The 14,028-nt window shown below is 26.8% G+C and overlaps 1 protein-coding gene across 1 annotated transcript; it reads left to right on the plus strand.

Annotated features, from left to right (window-relative positions):
• The first annotated feature begins 1,279 nt into the window (after window positions 1-1,279).
• Window positions 1,280-8,723, plus strand: LOC145836424 (kelch-like protein 25). The gene is made up of 3 exons (XM_082944224.1): window positions 1,280-1,418; window positions 2,597-2,693; window positions 7,400-8,723. Exons 1-3 carry the CDS (start codon window positions 1,280-1,282, stop codon window positions 8,721-8,723), a joined length of 1,560 nt encoding a protein of 519 aa, XP_082800350.1.
• Window positions 8,724-14,028: the final 5,305 nt, after the last annotated feature.

Here is a 14,028-nt window from a genome sequence, read left to right on the forward strand (position 1 = left end):
GTTTACTAAATCTAAACTTTAAAAAGCTTATAAATCAAAAAATTGGTTTAAGTGTATACAAGTTTTTGTTTATTTTTCTTTATGAAATAAGATAATTTTTGTAGCTAAGATTTTATGAACAAAAAAATAAAAAAACAACTTAAATATGAATAAACTAATAGTTTGATTTATATCTACATTTTTTTAAATTATATTTTGATAAAATTTAATAATTAAAATTTTGTTAAAATTATAAAATAGTGCCCATAAATTAGTACACTTGAGGCCAAGCCACCACTTTTATAAGATTACTTAATATAAACTACATATATACAATTATAAATCAAACAGTTGGTTTATGTGTGTTTAAGTTGTTTTTTATTTTTTAGTTTATAAAGTCTTAACTACAAAAACTATCCATTTAATTTATATAATACTTAGACACTGTTTTATTTTTCTTTTAGCTGCAGCAACATCTCAATACTACCCATAATCTTAATGACATCACATCAAATTATAGGCAGATTTCATTGCAGCAACTCTACCCATAAAATAGTGCCCATAAAAAGTCCAACTGTGTTTTTTTTCACATTCGTAACTTTTTATAGCTAGCCACGTCCCTGGTATCAAGTTTAGAAACAAATCAAATTGTAGTTAGAGTCCTCAAAATTTTAATAACAGTGAAAAAGTATATTACCTTTTCAATAGTAAACTTTTATATATTCCAGATTTTAATCTAAGTAAGTTTAGTTGAATTCAATTTCTTATAATTCAATTTTTTATAACCATGTTTTTTGATAAAAACTTGAATTATAACAATATTTAAATCATCAATTCAAGACAACTCAATACAGTTTCATTGGCAAAAAGATTGGCAAGCCTGTAAAATAATAAGACTACTCATATAATTTTAATATAAATAGTTTCTAACAGCTACATAGTTTATTTCTCCTTAATTAAAAATTTCAACTGCAAGGAAATTTATCAACATAAGTGAGAAAGACCCTTTTTTATGAAATTTGCAGTCTTTGCAATAAACTCACTAAAGGAGGTAATGCTAATACGTACAGCACTTCTTCTTTAATAAAGCATTTGCATTCAAAAAATCAAAGAGAAATTTTAGAGGCTTGAAAATCATCATCATCATCATCCATAAAGCAGTTAGTGACAATTCGGCTCTAACTCCAAAACATAAAATGTAGTCTCAATGAATCAAGCTAATATTGAGAGTTATCGCCCTGTTTATCAACGGAAAATAAACGATAAAAAACAATTAAAATGCATTAAAAAAATTATGAAAATGAATGCTATGTACAACCAACCATTTTCAATAACTAGTGATCAAGGTTCCATGTACCTGTTGGCTGCTTTAGTGGCAGATTACTTAATTCCAAGCACGAAGTACTTCAGTGATACAATGCTTCCTCAAAATTATGAAGGTTTGAAGATAAAAATACAAACTGAGTTTTCTAAAGCTTTATTTTTGTCATTTACAAGTGCCATATGGATAAATTTAAAAAAACAAAGACATCATATTTTTCTTTAACAGCACATTGGTTAAATGAAAGCTTTGAGTACAAACACCGATCTCTGCACTGTAAGGAAATAGAAAGTTCTCACAATGACTTTATTTTTTGAGGAAATATAAAGAAGATGCTTGAAAATTGGGATACTTTTATTAATCAAATCACGTTTTTCTGCGCGAAAATTCATTCAACATGAAGGCTTGTATGTTGATCTTCGAATCCTCTTCAGCACTCACACGCTTCAACTGAAAATTAAAGTTTTCAGAAAGTAACATAAGTTTTTTAATAGCCAAGGCCCGTCAAAACATTGGCCACTTTAACCATTCTTCTACAGCGTGCAAGAAACTTTAAAAACACAGGTCACTTAAGGTTCATCAGTGTCAAAGCAGAAAGCGTTGTTACTTGTGCAAAATGTTGAAAAAAGGTAGAACTCAACCTACCTAATGCAGAAAAGATTAAAAAATATAAAAACAAATGTTCTGAACTACGTGGCTAACAACAAATTAAACTCGAAAATATTCTTACAGCTGATGAATGGAAACTTGTTAGCCTCCTAAATGAACTGCTCGAACCTTTTTATATAGTGACGCAGAAGTGTAGTAAATAAAAAGCATTGCTGTTAAATGTAATTTCGCATGTAGTATACTGAAAACATTTTTTAATCATAAAGCTAATAGTAAACCAGGTCTAGATCAAAGTAGTTGTACAACCTTGGCAACCTTGGAAGAAAATATAAAAGAGACTTTCAAAAGGAGGTTTTATACTACTAATAACAGCACACATATAACAATATAACTTATTTTTAATCACAAAAGCTGTTGATCAACGGTATCAACTTTACTTTTTCCCTGTTAGGCTACTGAAATCAAAGTAAAAAGTCATAGTTGTCGTGAGACTGGTCAAAGTGGTCAAAGTCCTCTAGTACCGTCTAATAAACCTAAAACTCAAATACCTACAAATTATGTTCCCAAAATTTTTGTCGTTCTGTTCTACAATTAAATCGGAAAAAATGCAAACATTCACGAAAGTGAGCAACAAGATTCAGTTGATGAGCAAATTTAAACAGAAATTAAGTTTTTTTTTGGCTAAAGAAAATTTGTCTGCTAAAGAAATTGAAGAAGCTAAAGTCCTATCTTTGTGGAACTCAAACGAGAAAAAATACACATATCTTGCCAGCTTTGCAAGAAGGTATCTTTCGGCACCACCATATTTTGTTTATTTTGAAAGGTTATTTTTAGAAGCTGGTAACTTGTACAAAGAAAAGCGATTGCTTTCAAAAACCGGCAAAAAAAAATTTGTTTTTTCATCACAACCTGAGGAAACAAAAACAGATTTCTTTGTAGCTTAATGGCGTTGATATGAGTTAATGTTATTAACTAAACTACTTACTTTTGTATATGTAAAAAGTTGCTAAAAAAGTAATTGTAAGTAAAAGTCTAATGTAAAACCTATCATAAAAAAATGGTTTTAAAGCGTTATAACATTTAGTTTAGTTTTATTTTACGTCATAGACATACTAAATTCAAAGTTAGTCGTATAAGTAGCTTTAAATCTAATATTTAAACTGAGATTTTGTATAGATAGGTTTTTTTACAACGTTTTTTTTTTCTAGTTTTCAGTAAAATATTAGACAAAAGTTTTTTTTTTTAACAAGATATTTCTAATAAACAATTTTTACTAATTAATAGTATTATAATATTTAAATTTTATAAGTTTGTTCTCTACTAAAAGGGTAGGTGTCTAAATTGCGCGGGCGTACAAAATTGCACGAGGGGACAAAATTGCACGAAAACACAAAATTGCACGAAGATACTTTTGCACGATGACTAATTTGCACGAGAGCATAAAATTGCACGAAGATAAAATTGCACGCAGACAAAATTGCACGAAGGCTCACTTTTGCACGAAGACACTTTTGCACGAGGGTATATTTTTGCACGAGCAGACAATTTTGCACGCAGACACTTTTGCACGAAGGGTCATTTTTGCACGAGTGACAATTTAGCACGGAGGGTCAATTTTGCACGGGTTTTGTTTCCTTCCCAAGGACGGGTCAAAATTGCGCGTAGACATTTTTGCACGAGGGGACAAAATTGCACGAGAAGACTATTTTGCACGAAATTTTTTAATAATATTTAAAAAATAAGAAAATAAGAATTAAAAAATTTATAACTTAATAATAAAAAATACAAAACAAAACTATATAATATTCAAAAAAAAAATCTGAATTATAATATTTAATAACTAAATAACGAAAAATAAAAATCAGAATTAAAAAAGTTATAACTTAATAATAAAAAATACAAAACAAAATTATATATTGTTCAAAAAAATAAAAAAATCTGAGTTATTAAATTTAATAACTAAATAAGGAAAAATTAAACAAATTAAAAAAAAAACAGAGTTAAAAATTTTATAACTTAATAATAAAAAATACGAAACAAAATTACATATTATTCAAAAAAATAAAAAAATCTGAATTATAAAATTTAATAACTAAATAACGAAAAATTAAGAAAAAAATATTAAGTAAAAAATAAAAAATAAAATAGTGAAAAATTTAAGTGAATAAAAAAATATATATAGTACTTTTAAGTAAAAAAATATTTTCCAGTAAAAAAAAATTAAATGTTAATTAGATTCTTTTAAATAATAAAAAAAGTTAGAATATAAAAAATCAACTAACTCAATAATAAATAAGTTTTAAAAAATCAAAAACCATTTAAGATTTACAAAAATTTAAAATTAAATAATAAATACATTAAATAAAAGTCCAAAACAAAAGTTAATAAGATTAATATAAAAAGTCAAATTAAATGAAATAAATAACTAAATAAATTTAAATTAAATAATAATAAATATAAAAGTCAAAATGAACAATTTAAATAATAAACAAAAATCTATCAAAATAAATTATATAAATAAAAATAAAAACTAGATTATAAAATTAGATTCTAACCGTTATTAAAATACAATTACCAAAAAAAGAGTTTTGTTTAAACTTTTTTTTTTGTTAAAAATAGAAATTAACTAATTGTAGCTGTTGTATTATTTTGTTTGTTTCATTTAAGTCTAAAGCTTATATTTCCTTTTTCTTCTAAAAATGTAAAAATAAAATTGCTTCTGACAGTGCTTTTTCGCAAGTCTTGGTTAGATAAAGAGAAAATACAGAGCAGGAGAAACTTAAGAGCTAATTAGACTAAAACGCGTGCAAATACTGATGCAACTAAGATAAAGTTTAGAAAAATATAAAATAATGATATATAAATTAGGTTTAAAACTTTTATATAAAACAAAAAAGTACAATTTTAAGTATAATTTATGGAATTACAAAGCCGTAACAGAACTTTTTGTACAATGCATGATAAAAATTTCAAAAGACGGATTTTCTCTTTTCTAAATTTATTTAATTGTTTCACTATTTCGCATGCTCGTTTTTTCTGTACAAAAGTATCTTCGTGCAATTTTGTCCCCTTGTGCAATTTTGTACACTCGCGCAATTTTAACACCTACCCATGTAAAATTTTATTTATTATATTTTTTTTAATCTTGTTTTATTTCATATTTAAATTAAGTATAATTATAATATAATTTATGTTTACATCAATACATGTCTATTTTTAAATAAGGATTATTTTAAGTATGATAAAACTCCAGTTTTATTTTTATTAAAATAAAATTTTAATTTATAATAGTTTTTAAACACATTAATTTAGTTTAAATAAAAAAAAGGTTTTACATATTGAAAAAAAATTAAATAAAATTAATTTAAACCTGGTTAAATTAGAATGAACTACACTAGCACATGCTTATTATTTTTTTTTATAAAACATAAAGGTTTTATTATATTTTTTATTTAGTTATTTTAAGTTGATATTTTTTGTGCAAAATTGACCCTCCGTGCAAAACTGTCTGTCGTGCAAAATTGACCTTCCGTGCAAAATTGTAACTCGTGCAAATTCGACCTTCCGTGCAAAATAGTCTTCGTGCAATTTTGTCCCCTCGTGCAATTTTGTGCCCGCGTGCAAATTAGTCTTCGTGCAAAAGTATCTTCGTGCAATTTTGTACACTCGTGCAATTTTGTTCTCGTGCAATTTAGTCCCCGCGTGCAATTTAGTAACCTCGCGCACTTTTGTCTTCGCGCAATTTAGACCCGTTCCCCTACTAAAACTACATAAAACTTAAACATTTAGTATTCAAAACCGGAACCGGCGAAATTAAAAAATAGATCCGGAACCGGTCAAATCTTAATTTGAAAAATTAGATTCGAAACCGGATCTGGCCGGATAACAAATTAGAAAAAAGATTCGGAACCAGACGGATCTCAAATATTGGATCCGGTAGATCACTAATTTTAACACAAACTGTATTACTTCAGGAACAAAACTTTCTAACATTGATAAAAATCGTATTTTCCAGATAGTTAAGTTATTATTGAACATTTCAAAAAGGTAGTTTTTAAAAACTATTACATAATGAGTAATAAACGAAAACACATCAAAATCTCAAAAACCAAAAAAGTTGGTAAAAATTTAAAAGAACAAGAATTTGTTGGGTTCTGCAAAAACAAAATTTTTGAAACGAAAGATGAAAAAGTTTTGAAAACTCACTTCTATCAAAAAGGTTTTTTTTTACACAAATATTTCAAAACACTTTTGAAAAACTATCATTTATACTAAATGTTTTAAAGATATGTGTATAGTTTCTAACAGTTTATTTTTGCAATTTATATCTTTAATAGTTAAGATTTGGTTCTTATTCAGTGTAAAAACTATATAACAATACTTTTGTTAACATTGGTAAAAAAAATTTCTTTTGAAATAAAACTACTGCACTTTAAAATCAAAAATATAGTTTGTGTTAGACTGTTTATTTTTTTTGTTGTGCTAGTGCAATTAGCATATATATTTTCACGTAATTATTGACCAGCAGTTTTAATTTATTTTGTATATGCAGTGCCAATCAAAGGTAAATATCCAGCTTATTTTCTATAAATTAAACTAGCTTAGTTTGTACAACACTGAAAACAGTTTAAATTTTTACTTAATTCTGTAACTTAAATTATTTGTTGATATGTGTATTTACTTTGAAAACATTTCTTAAAAATAGTTATCATTTAATTTAACTTATTTTCTTTATAATATACTTTAAGAACGAAATTTGCAAATGCATATATAAATACCTACACTTTTTTAATTTAGTTATGTATTTTTATAAATGACATTAATAACATAAAAGTGTATTTTTATTATGCCATAATGTTTATTACCAGGTTTGGTTGAAGAGATTTTCCGACCTTGTAAAATATTAAAAATATTTTAAACTGCACTTAACAATGTTATTTATCTAAAATGTTATTTGTAACTTATTTATGCATGAAAAGTTAAACGAAAGTAAGATGTTGCATATTCAAATATTTCAAATTTATAAGTTTATAATTGGGTAAAATATGTACTAACTTTAAAATATTGAATTAAATGATTTATGTTAAATTAAGATAATCTAAAGAAAAGTAACTAAAAAGGCTTAAATCTAAACTAAGTATCAACAAATCATCAACATCATCAACATTACTCAAAAATCGATGAAAAATTCGAAACCTATTTTGTACTATTTTTGAATACTCATATAAGTCTTATCTACTTTCCAGTTTATTAAAATCGAATAGTTAATCTTTACTTTACAATAAACTGAGCAATGTTTTTTTAGTTAAGACAAATATTTATATATGTATAATATTATATAAACTTTAACAGTTAACGCTTTTCTACTGTTTTTTTTCAAACAGATAGTACGGTATCTATTGAAACTCTGAAGATGAGCAAAATTTTGTTATGTGAAAATAGAAAAAACAAGGTTCAAAAGGTTTTGAAAAACAAAACAACTTTTAAAAGTGTGGCGACTTACTATGAAATAGCTGCCATATATGGTTTGCAAAGTCTTTCTAAAGATTTATTGTGCTACATAGAACGATGCTTTACTGCAGTTGCGGAAACCAAAAACTTTCTTGAGCTAAGTTTTGCTCTTGTTGCAAAAATATTCTCAAGTCCTTCTCTGCACATCACTTCTGAGCTAGAAGTTTACGATGCAGTTAATGATTGGTTGAGCCACAATTTCGACGAAAGAAGGACTTTTGCAAGCGATCTTTTACTAAACGTCCGTCTCTGTTTATTAGAAAAAAATGATTTGAAGTGCTTTTTAGGTAAAAGTTCGGCTTTTACAAGAGATGATGAATGTATTACAATCATGCAAAACGTGTTAGATGGGAAAAGTAAACATTATCAAAATAAGCTTGCAACTAGTTACAGATATTGTGAACAAAACATGTTTGACATACATGTTTGTGGAGGTTTTTCCGGACCAATATGGGATACAGTCGTTTTAAGGAGTGTATATAAAATAGATGGCACAAATTTAAACAATGCAGTTACCAATCAACCTGACATGAAAAAATATAGATGCTACTGTAAAGCAGTTTACCTGAAAGGTGAAATTTTCACAGTCTACGGACGTGGAGAGGTTGCTGGACGTTTGTTAAGTATAAGCACATCTGTGGATAAGTATTCAATTTCAACTGAAACTTGGCAATGCGTAGCGGAGGACAGTGTGGGGCAAACAGATTTTTGCGCTTGCGCTTTGATGGACAAAATATACATTTGCGGAGGTTTCAGGTGTGACAAGTCTAGAAATCTCTCTACACGCGACACTGAAAAGATTTTTGACACAAAAAACTGCTCGTTCAGACAAATTTGCCAGATGAGGCACAAGAGCCATGCGGCTTGTTCGGCTTACCGAGGAAAAGTGGTCGTTTCTGGTGGAATTGTTAATCGTGTAGCTTCGAAAATTGTTGAAGCGTACGACCACACAGCTGATGAATGGGTGGAAATGGCAAGCATGGTAGACGCTAGGTATTACCACTCTCAGATAACCGTGAAAAATAAATTGTTTATAATCGGATCCGAGAGAGAAAGTTGTGAAGTTTTCGATGTCAATTGCGGAAGGTTTGTATTGATAAGTGATCCGAAAAGAAGTGTACGAAGTGAATTTCCGACATTCCAAGTAGTTTCCATCGGTGATAAGATTGTTGTGTACGACTACCGAGTGCATTACTTTTCTTGTTACGACGTGGAAAAAGACGAATGGACTGAAGAAGCGTTTGAGTTGTCAAAAATGCTGAACGCCTTCTTCTGTGTGAAAGTACCTCAGTTGAATATCTAATGGCATGATAGAATTATATAAACTCATCTATTTTTCCCAGCGCTTGTAACTGCAATAAAAGCATGTATTTCACCTTTTGATCATTTTCAATATTTTATTAAACTAAAACTGATGAAACAAATTTTCGATAAACGAAGCTTCGAACTTTGATTTAAGTTGTTTCATGTTTAACCTTTTTTATTTTAAGCCGCTTTAGTACTTTTTCTAAAAGATTTTTTTATATACAAGGTATCACTAGGATATTTAAATATATAGCAATATAATTTTTACTCTAACGTTCTTTTAAAATGAAGTAGTGCATTATTTCTTGATATAATCAAGAAAAATTTCCATAACATGGATGGTAACTTAAATTTAGCGGTCACAAATCATTATTAAGCTATTGTGACGATACACCTATCCTTTATTTAGTTTGCTACAAAAAATGAGTCGGACGTTTTTTTTTACATAAAACATAATTATACATTTACAATTTGGATACTACAAAAAATTAACAATTGTAATATTTACTTTGTTTTAAGGGTGAAATAACTCTTTTTGTTTAGTTATGAAATGCATACTTAAAATATTTTATGGAACCTACTTAATTGAAGTCTGACAACTTTTCTCGAAACTATTTTAGTCATTTTTTATAATCAATAGATAGTGTATTAGGAGTAATTTAGGACACATTGAAAATTTCATAAATATTTACAAATGATGTTTTTATACAGAACTTCATTCTCTTTTTACAGTTAAACGCGATTTTAATCTACTGTAAAGTATTTTTACTTTAAATAAAACCATTTTTTAACTAGCAAGAGTTTATATAGAACTTTAAAAGCAACGCTTATAAAAATTATCATAAGGTTACAGTATAGCTATGTCAATAAAAAATAAAATTTCCATCGCTTGTACTTTAATGTAACTACGCCAAAGCTCAAATGATGTAGAGTTAATTCTAAATAAAATAATGCTAGTTTTAGTATAACAGTCAGCTGTTTTATTGACCTTGAGTATATTTTGATTTCAACCAACAGCACTATTTACCAGGGAAAATTAATTAAGTTTTACCAAAAAATTAGTTGAGATATCCTGCTTGCGGCTGATGTTTATACATTTGTAACTACCAAGTTTTGGTTTTTTATTAAGCATTTCTTAAGTTAAACCTTTTTTGCTATGTCAATTTAGTTAAACACTTTAGATGATATATTTCCTTATATAATCATTATAAAGTTAGTTCAACTTGGTTAGACAACTAAACTACAACTATTATAAGTCAGCTGATTTTATAAGGTTGTTAAACAGTTATCAAACGAAGTATTCTACAATTTGTGCTTAAAAAAAAAAACAATTATTTAGTCTTAAATTACAACAAATGCAAGGTTGTAAAATCTGATCAAGCGCATAAAAAACAGTGTTAAGTAACAAACTTTGAATAAAAAAATTTCCCGATGTTGTTTATATTCTCTCCTTTTCAGTAGAGCTCTTTCCGATAGACCAGCGGTTTTTAACCTTTTTTTTTTTTTTTTTACCGCTTTTTGAAAGGTTATTAGCAAATATATCCCCAATATACAAAATAGGGTTTTATTTTGAAAATAAAACTAAATTTTTGAACTTTAAACGTATTAAACATAAAAAATGGTAAAGTATAAAGAGTTTATTTAACTTTTAAAAATTAGAAATAGATAATAAATTATAAATTAAAAAGCCATAAATAAACATTAATTTACATAACTTGTAATAATAGAAATTTTACACCTAAAACAAGAGAATTTAACCAGGTTAAGGATCTCTATTATAGACCAATAACTAATCCTAAAATTTATTACTGTTAAACATTTAGGACGTCAAAGAAATACACTTTAAAAATAGTATAATTTATTAAGAAATACCTTTTTATAGTTTAAGTGCGTTAAGGTGATTAAAACTTGTATTTTATTAAACAATATACTACATAATTTCAGCAAAAAAAGATATTGTTTGATCTTTAACGTATACATGACTTGATTTAGAAATTCATTTCTTTAAAACCTTTATATTTCAAGCTGAGAAAACCCTTGGTTATAGGATAGGCAACATTTATAGTTTACGGGCAAGATTTATTTTAAAAAACTCGGCTAAACCTGTTAAAAGTTTCATAAGGGGCAGCAAAAAGGTAATCTTTTTAAATTGTACTTAACAATCAAACAACTTTTAAAAATCAGCATTACATTGAATTAATCATTGTATAAACACTATATTTCAGTGTGTACTATTTAAGTTAAAGTAGTTTAAATAGATATTGACTAACAAGATCCATGATTTTCCATTCATCAAAAAACAAACGTTTTGGAAAAAATGAATGTTAGTACAAACTTAGGTACAACACTAATAAAAGTAGTATATAACTTTGAGTATTTTATTAGATAAAAATCTTAAATAGACAGTAGTTATTACAGCCATTATCAACAGAGTTGATATGTTTCGCGCCATCAATAATAATAAATGAACTTTACCGCAAGATCGACAACACCAGCATCCAAGACAACCTACGACCGGTTTCGTCCTAATAAGGACTCATCAGGCAGGCATAGTTTCGAGAAACTGCTGTTGTGATCTAACCAAGCGGGCTTAAGTACGAAGTACTAAAATTTAAAAAACTGACACAGCTAAATCGTTCACAGCCCAACGTCTCGAACATTGTCAGCTTATTTAAGCTTAACAGACACGGTCATAAATCTTTGGCATACCAAGGTAACACACCATAGACTACCATACCTAATGACTTAAAAGTGCAGAATCATTTTTTAAGGTACTAGGTCGTTCTAAGAGACTTTTCACTAAATAAACAACTGAATCATCAAATATTATATGTAGGATAAAATGTATTACTATTTTCATATTTTTAGAACTGTACTAATAGTTATTACACCAAAAAATACTCCCTGCTGATTATGTTGGCTTGATTCTAATGCAACCATCCAGTTTACAACGTAGAAAGTACTATTGTATTATATTTATTTTATTAATACAACTTAATTAATAAACTAATGTATCTTTTGTATTGCTACATTCACAAAGTCTTGGGTGTAATTGCTTTAAATTATTAAATAACTAGCTAAATTACTGATGAAAAAATATTTGAAATATCTAATCTGAAAGAATCAGTTACTTTTTATCAAAACATGTACAGTTTAACTTAACAATGAAATATATATACTAAATAGCATATAAAGTTATGCTTACTTTCGATATACTTTTATCAAAACAAGATATAGAAAGTAATGTTATAGCATTATTTGAACAATTTTTCTCTCCTTAATAACATTTTTATTTTAACTTTTTTAGCGTATTTAACTAAAATAAAACCGTAATAAAGTATTAGCTTATCATACTATAAATACTTTTAATGAGTTATAAGATTACAACCACGGCAACTTTTTACTTTTTATATCAGCATTTACTTTCTATTAGTATAGTACAGTACAATGCAGCTGCTATATTTACTGTATACAATAAAAAAAATAAGTGGAAGGTTTGCTGAGACGTATGGCTGTTTTTCAAGAGTAATGATGTCAACTGAAGCGGATCAATGTTTTTTTAGTTTATCTTTCATATAATTTCATATTTTATTTTTGTGTCTGTAGCCCTTTTTGTCAATACAAACTTAAAAACTATTTTTTTGAGTTTTATTTAATCAATACCAAGGATAAAATTGTCAGTTTTGTTAAATAGGCTAATATAAAATTTACTGTGAGTACTTATTCATTAAATTAACTAGTTTTCTTTATTCTTAGCTGTTGTTATATAGTTAAATTTTCTAAAGCAAGAAAATACTTACTAATTCTAACTTATAATGTTTTTGTACAACGTTTATTTTATTAGCAATTTAAAATATACAACCGTGTATAAACTACTTTTAATCATATAAATGTAAATTTGTAGTAATACTATTTTAAAACAGTTTTTCTTGTATAAAAAACTACTTAAATCTACTTACTTGAATATTTAAATTGTAACTTTTTTTTATACTAATTAACTTTTTTTATTAACATCATTGATAAAATAACAAAAATATCTTAAAGCTGTCTAAATTGCATCGATGAAAAACTTTTATAAAAGTTTATAAGGTCTGTTTACAAACAGAATGATGAATTACAAAAAGTAGGTTAAAGTTATTTTCTCTGGACAAAAATTTTACACATTATATTTATTCACAATATCTATCATCTTAGATATAGTAACTATGGATACTTAAATCACGGTACTTAATCTATAATTTAATTGATACCGACTAATCAAAAATAAAAAAATATTTTTTTTATGATGTACATATGTTTGAATATCTCACAGTATAACTGTTAAAAAAACAAGATTTTAGTTAATTTCTAACAAAAAGCATGAGAAAAGCTACTAAACATTAGAATACAAAGTACTTTATTTTGTAGCTTTATATATGAAAAATCGTATAAACAAAAATTATATTAGTTGCGTACATTTATTTTTATATATTAATTTATCAAATGTACTAAACCAGAGCAAACATTGAAACTCGGTATCTTTCATTTAATAAAGTATTAATTAACGAAAAAAATGTTTTTAAGGAAACTATTTTTAACATTTTTGAGTTCAATTAATATTCCTCTTTTATAATTATAATTATTGAAATACAGTGTACAGTATATTGTACTTTACTTTGTACGCAACTGATTGGTATTTTTGGCGGGAATTAAGTGACAGGAGAAAAAGTTTCGGCGGGTAAACAGTGATGATGGTTGAGAACATAGCGGGAAGTTTTGTAATTTCAAGACAGTTTTTTTTTGTGGAAGGTTTACTGAGATGTATGGCTGGTTTTCAAGAGTTAATGATGTCAGCTGAAGCGAACCAATTTTTTTTTCTAGAATTTATTTTTTTAAGACATTATTGTGTGTAACCCTGTTCTTTAAAATAAAATTATTTACAAGCATTTTTTCTTACATTTTAAACTAAACTAATGTAAAAAATATATTGTTAAGGTAAATTAGTTTAAAATTCACTGTGAAAACTTGTTTATTATATTGACTGTTTTTCTTTCCTTAACTGCAATTTTCTAAAGTTTCCACAGCATGAAAAGTATGGCTAATTCCTTTGATTTTGAATCATTTTAAAACAAAGTTCGGCATTTATATTTTTGTAACAGTTTAAAATCTACAATCGTGTATAGTTTACGTTTTGTCTTTTAACTGTGAATTTGTAGTAATAATATTTTTTAGTAGAAGTTTGTGTGAAATAAAAGTTTTTTATCCATTTTATGATTTCAACTTCTATACACTTATAAACTTCCTTTTAATATTAATGACTTGAA

This window comes from Thalia democratica, chromosome 5 (assembly GCF_965202585.1).
Source record: "Thalia democratica chromosome 5, ktThaDemo2.hap1.1, whole genome shotgun sequence".
NCBI lineage: Eukaryota > Metazoa > Chordata > Thaliacea > Salpida > Salpidae > Thalia > Thalia democratica.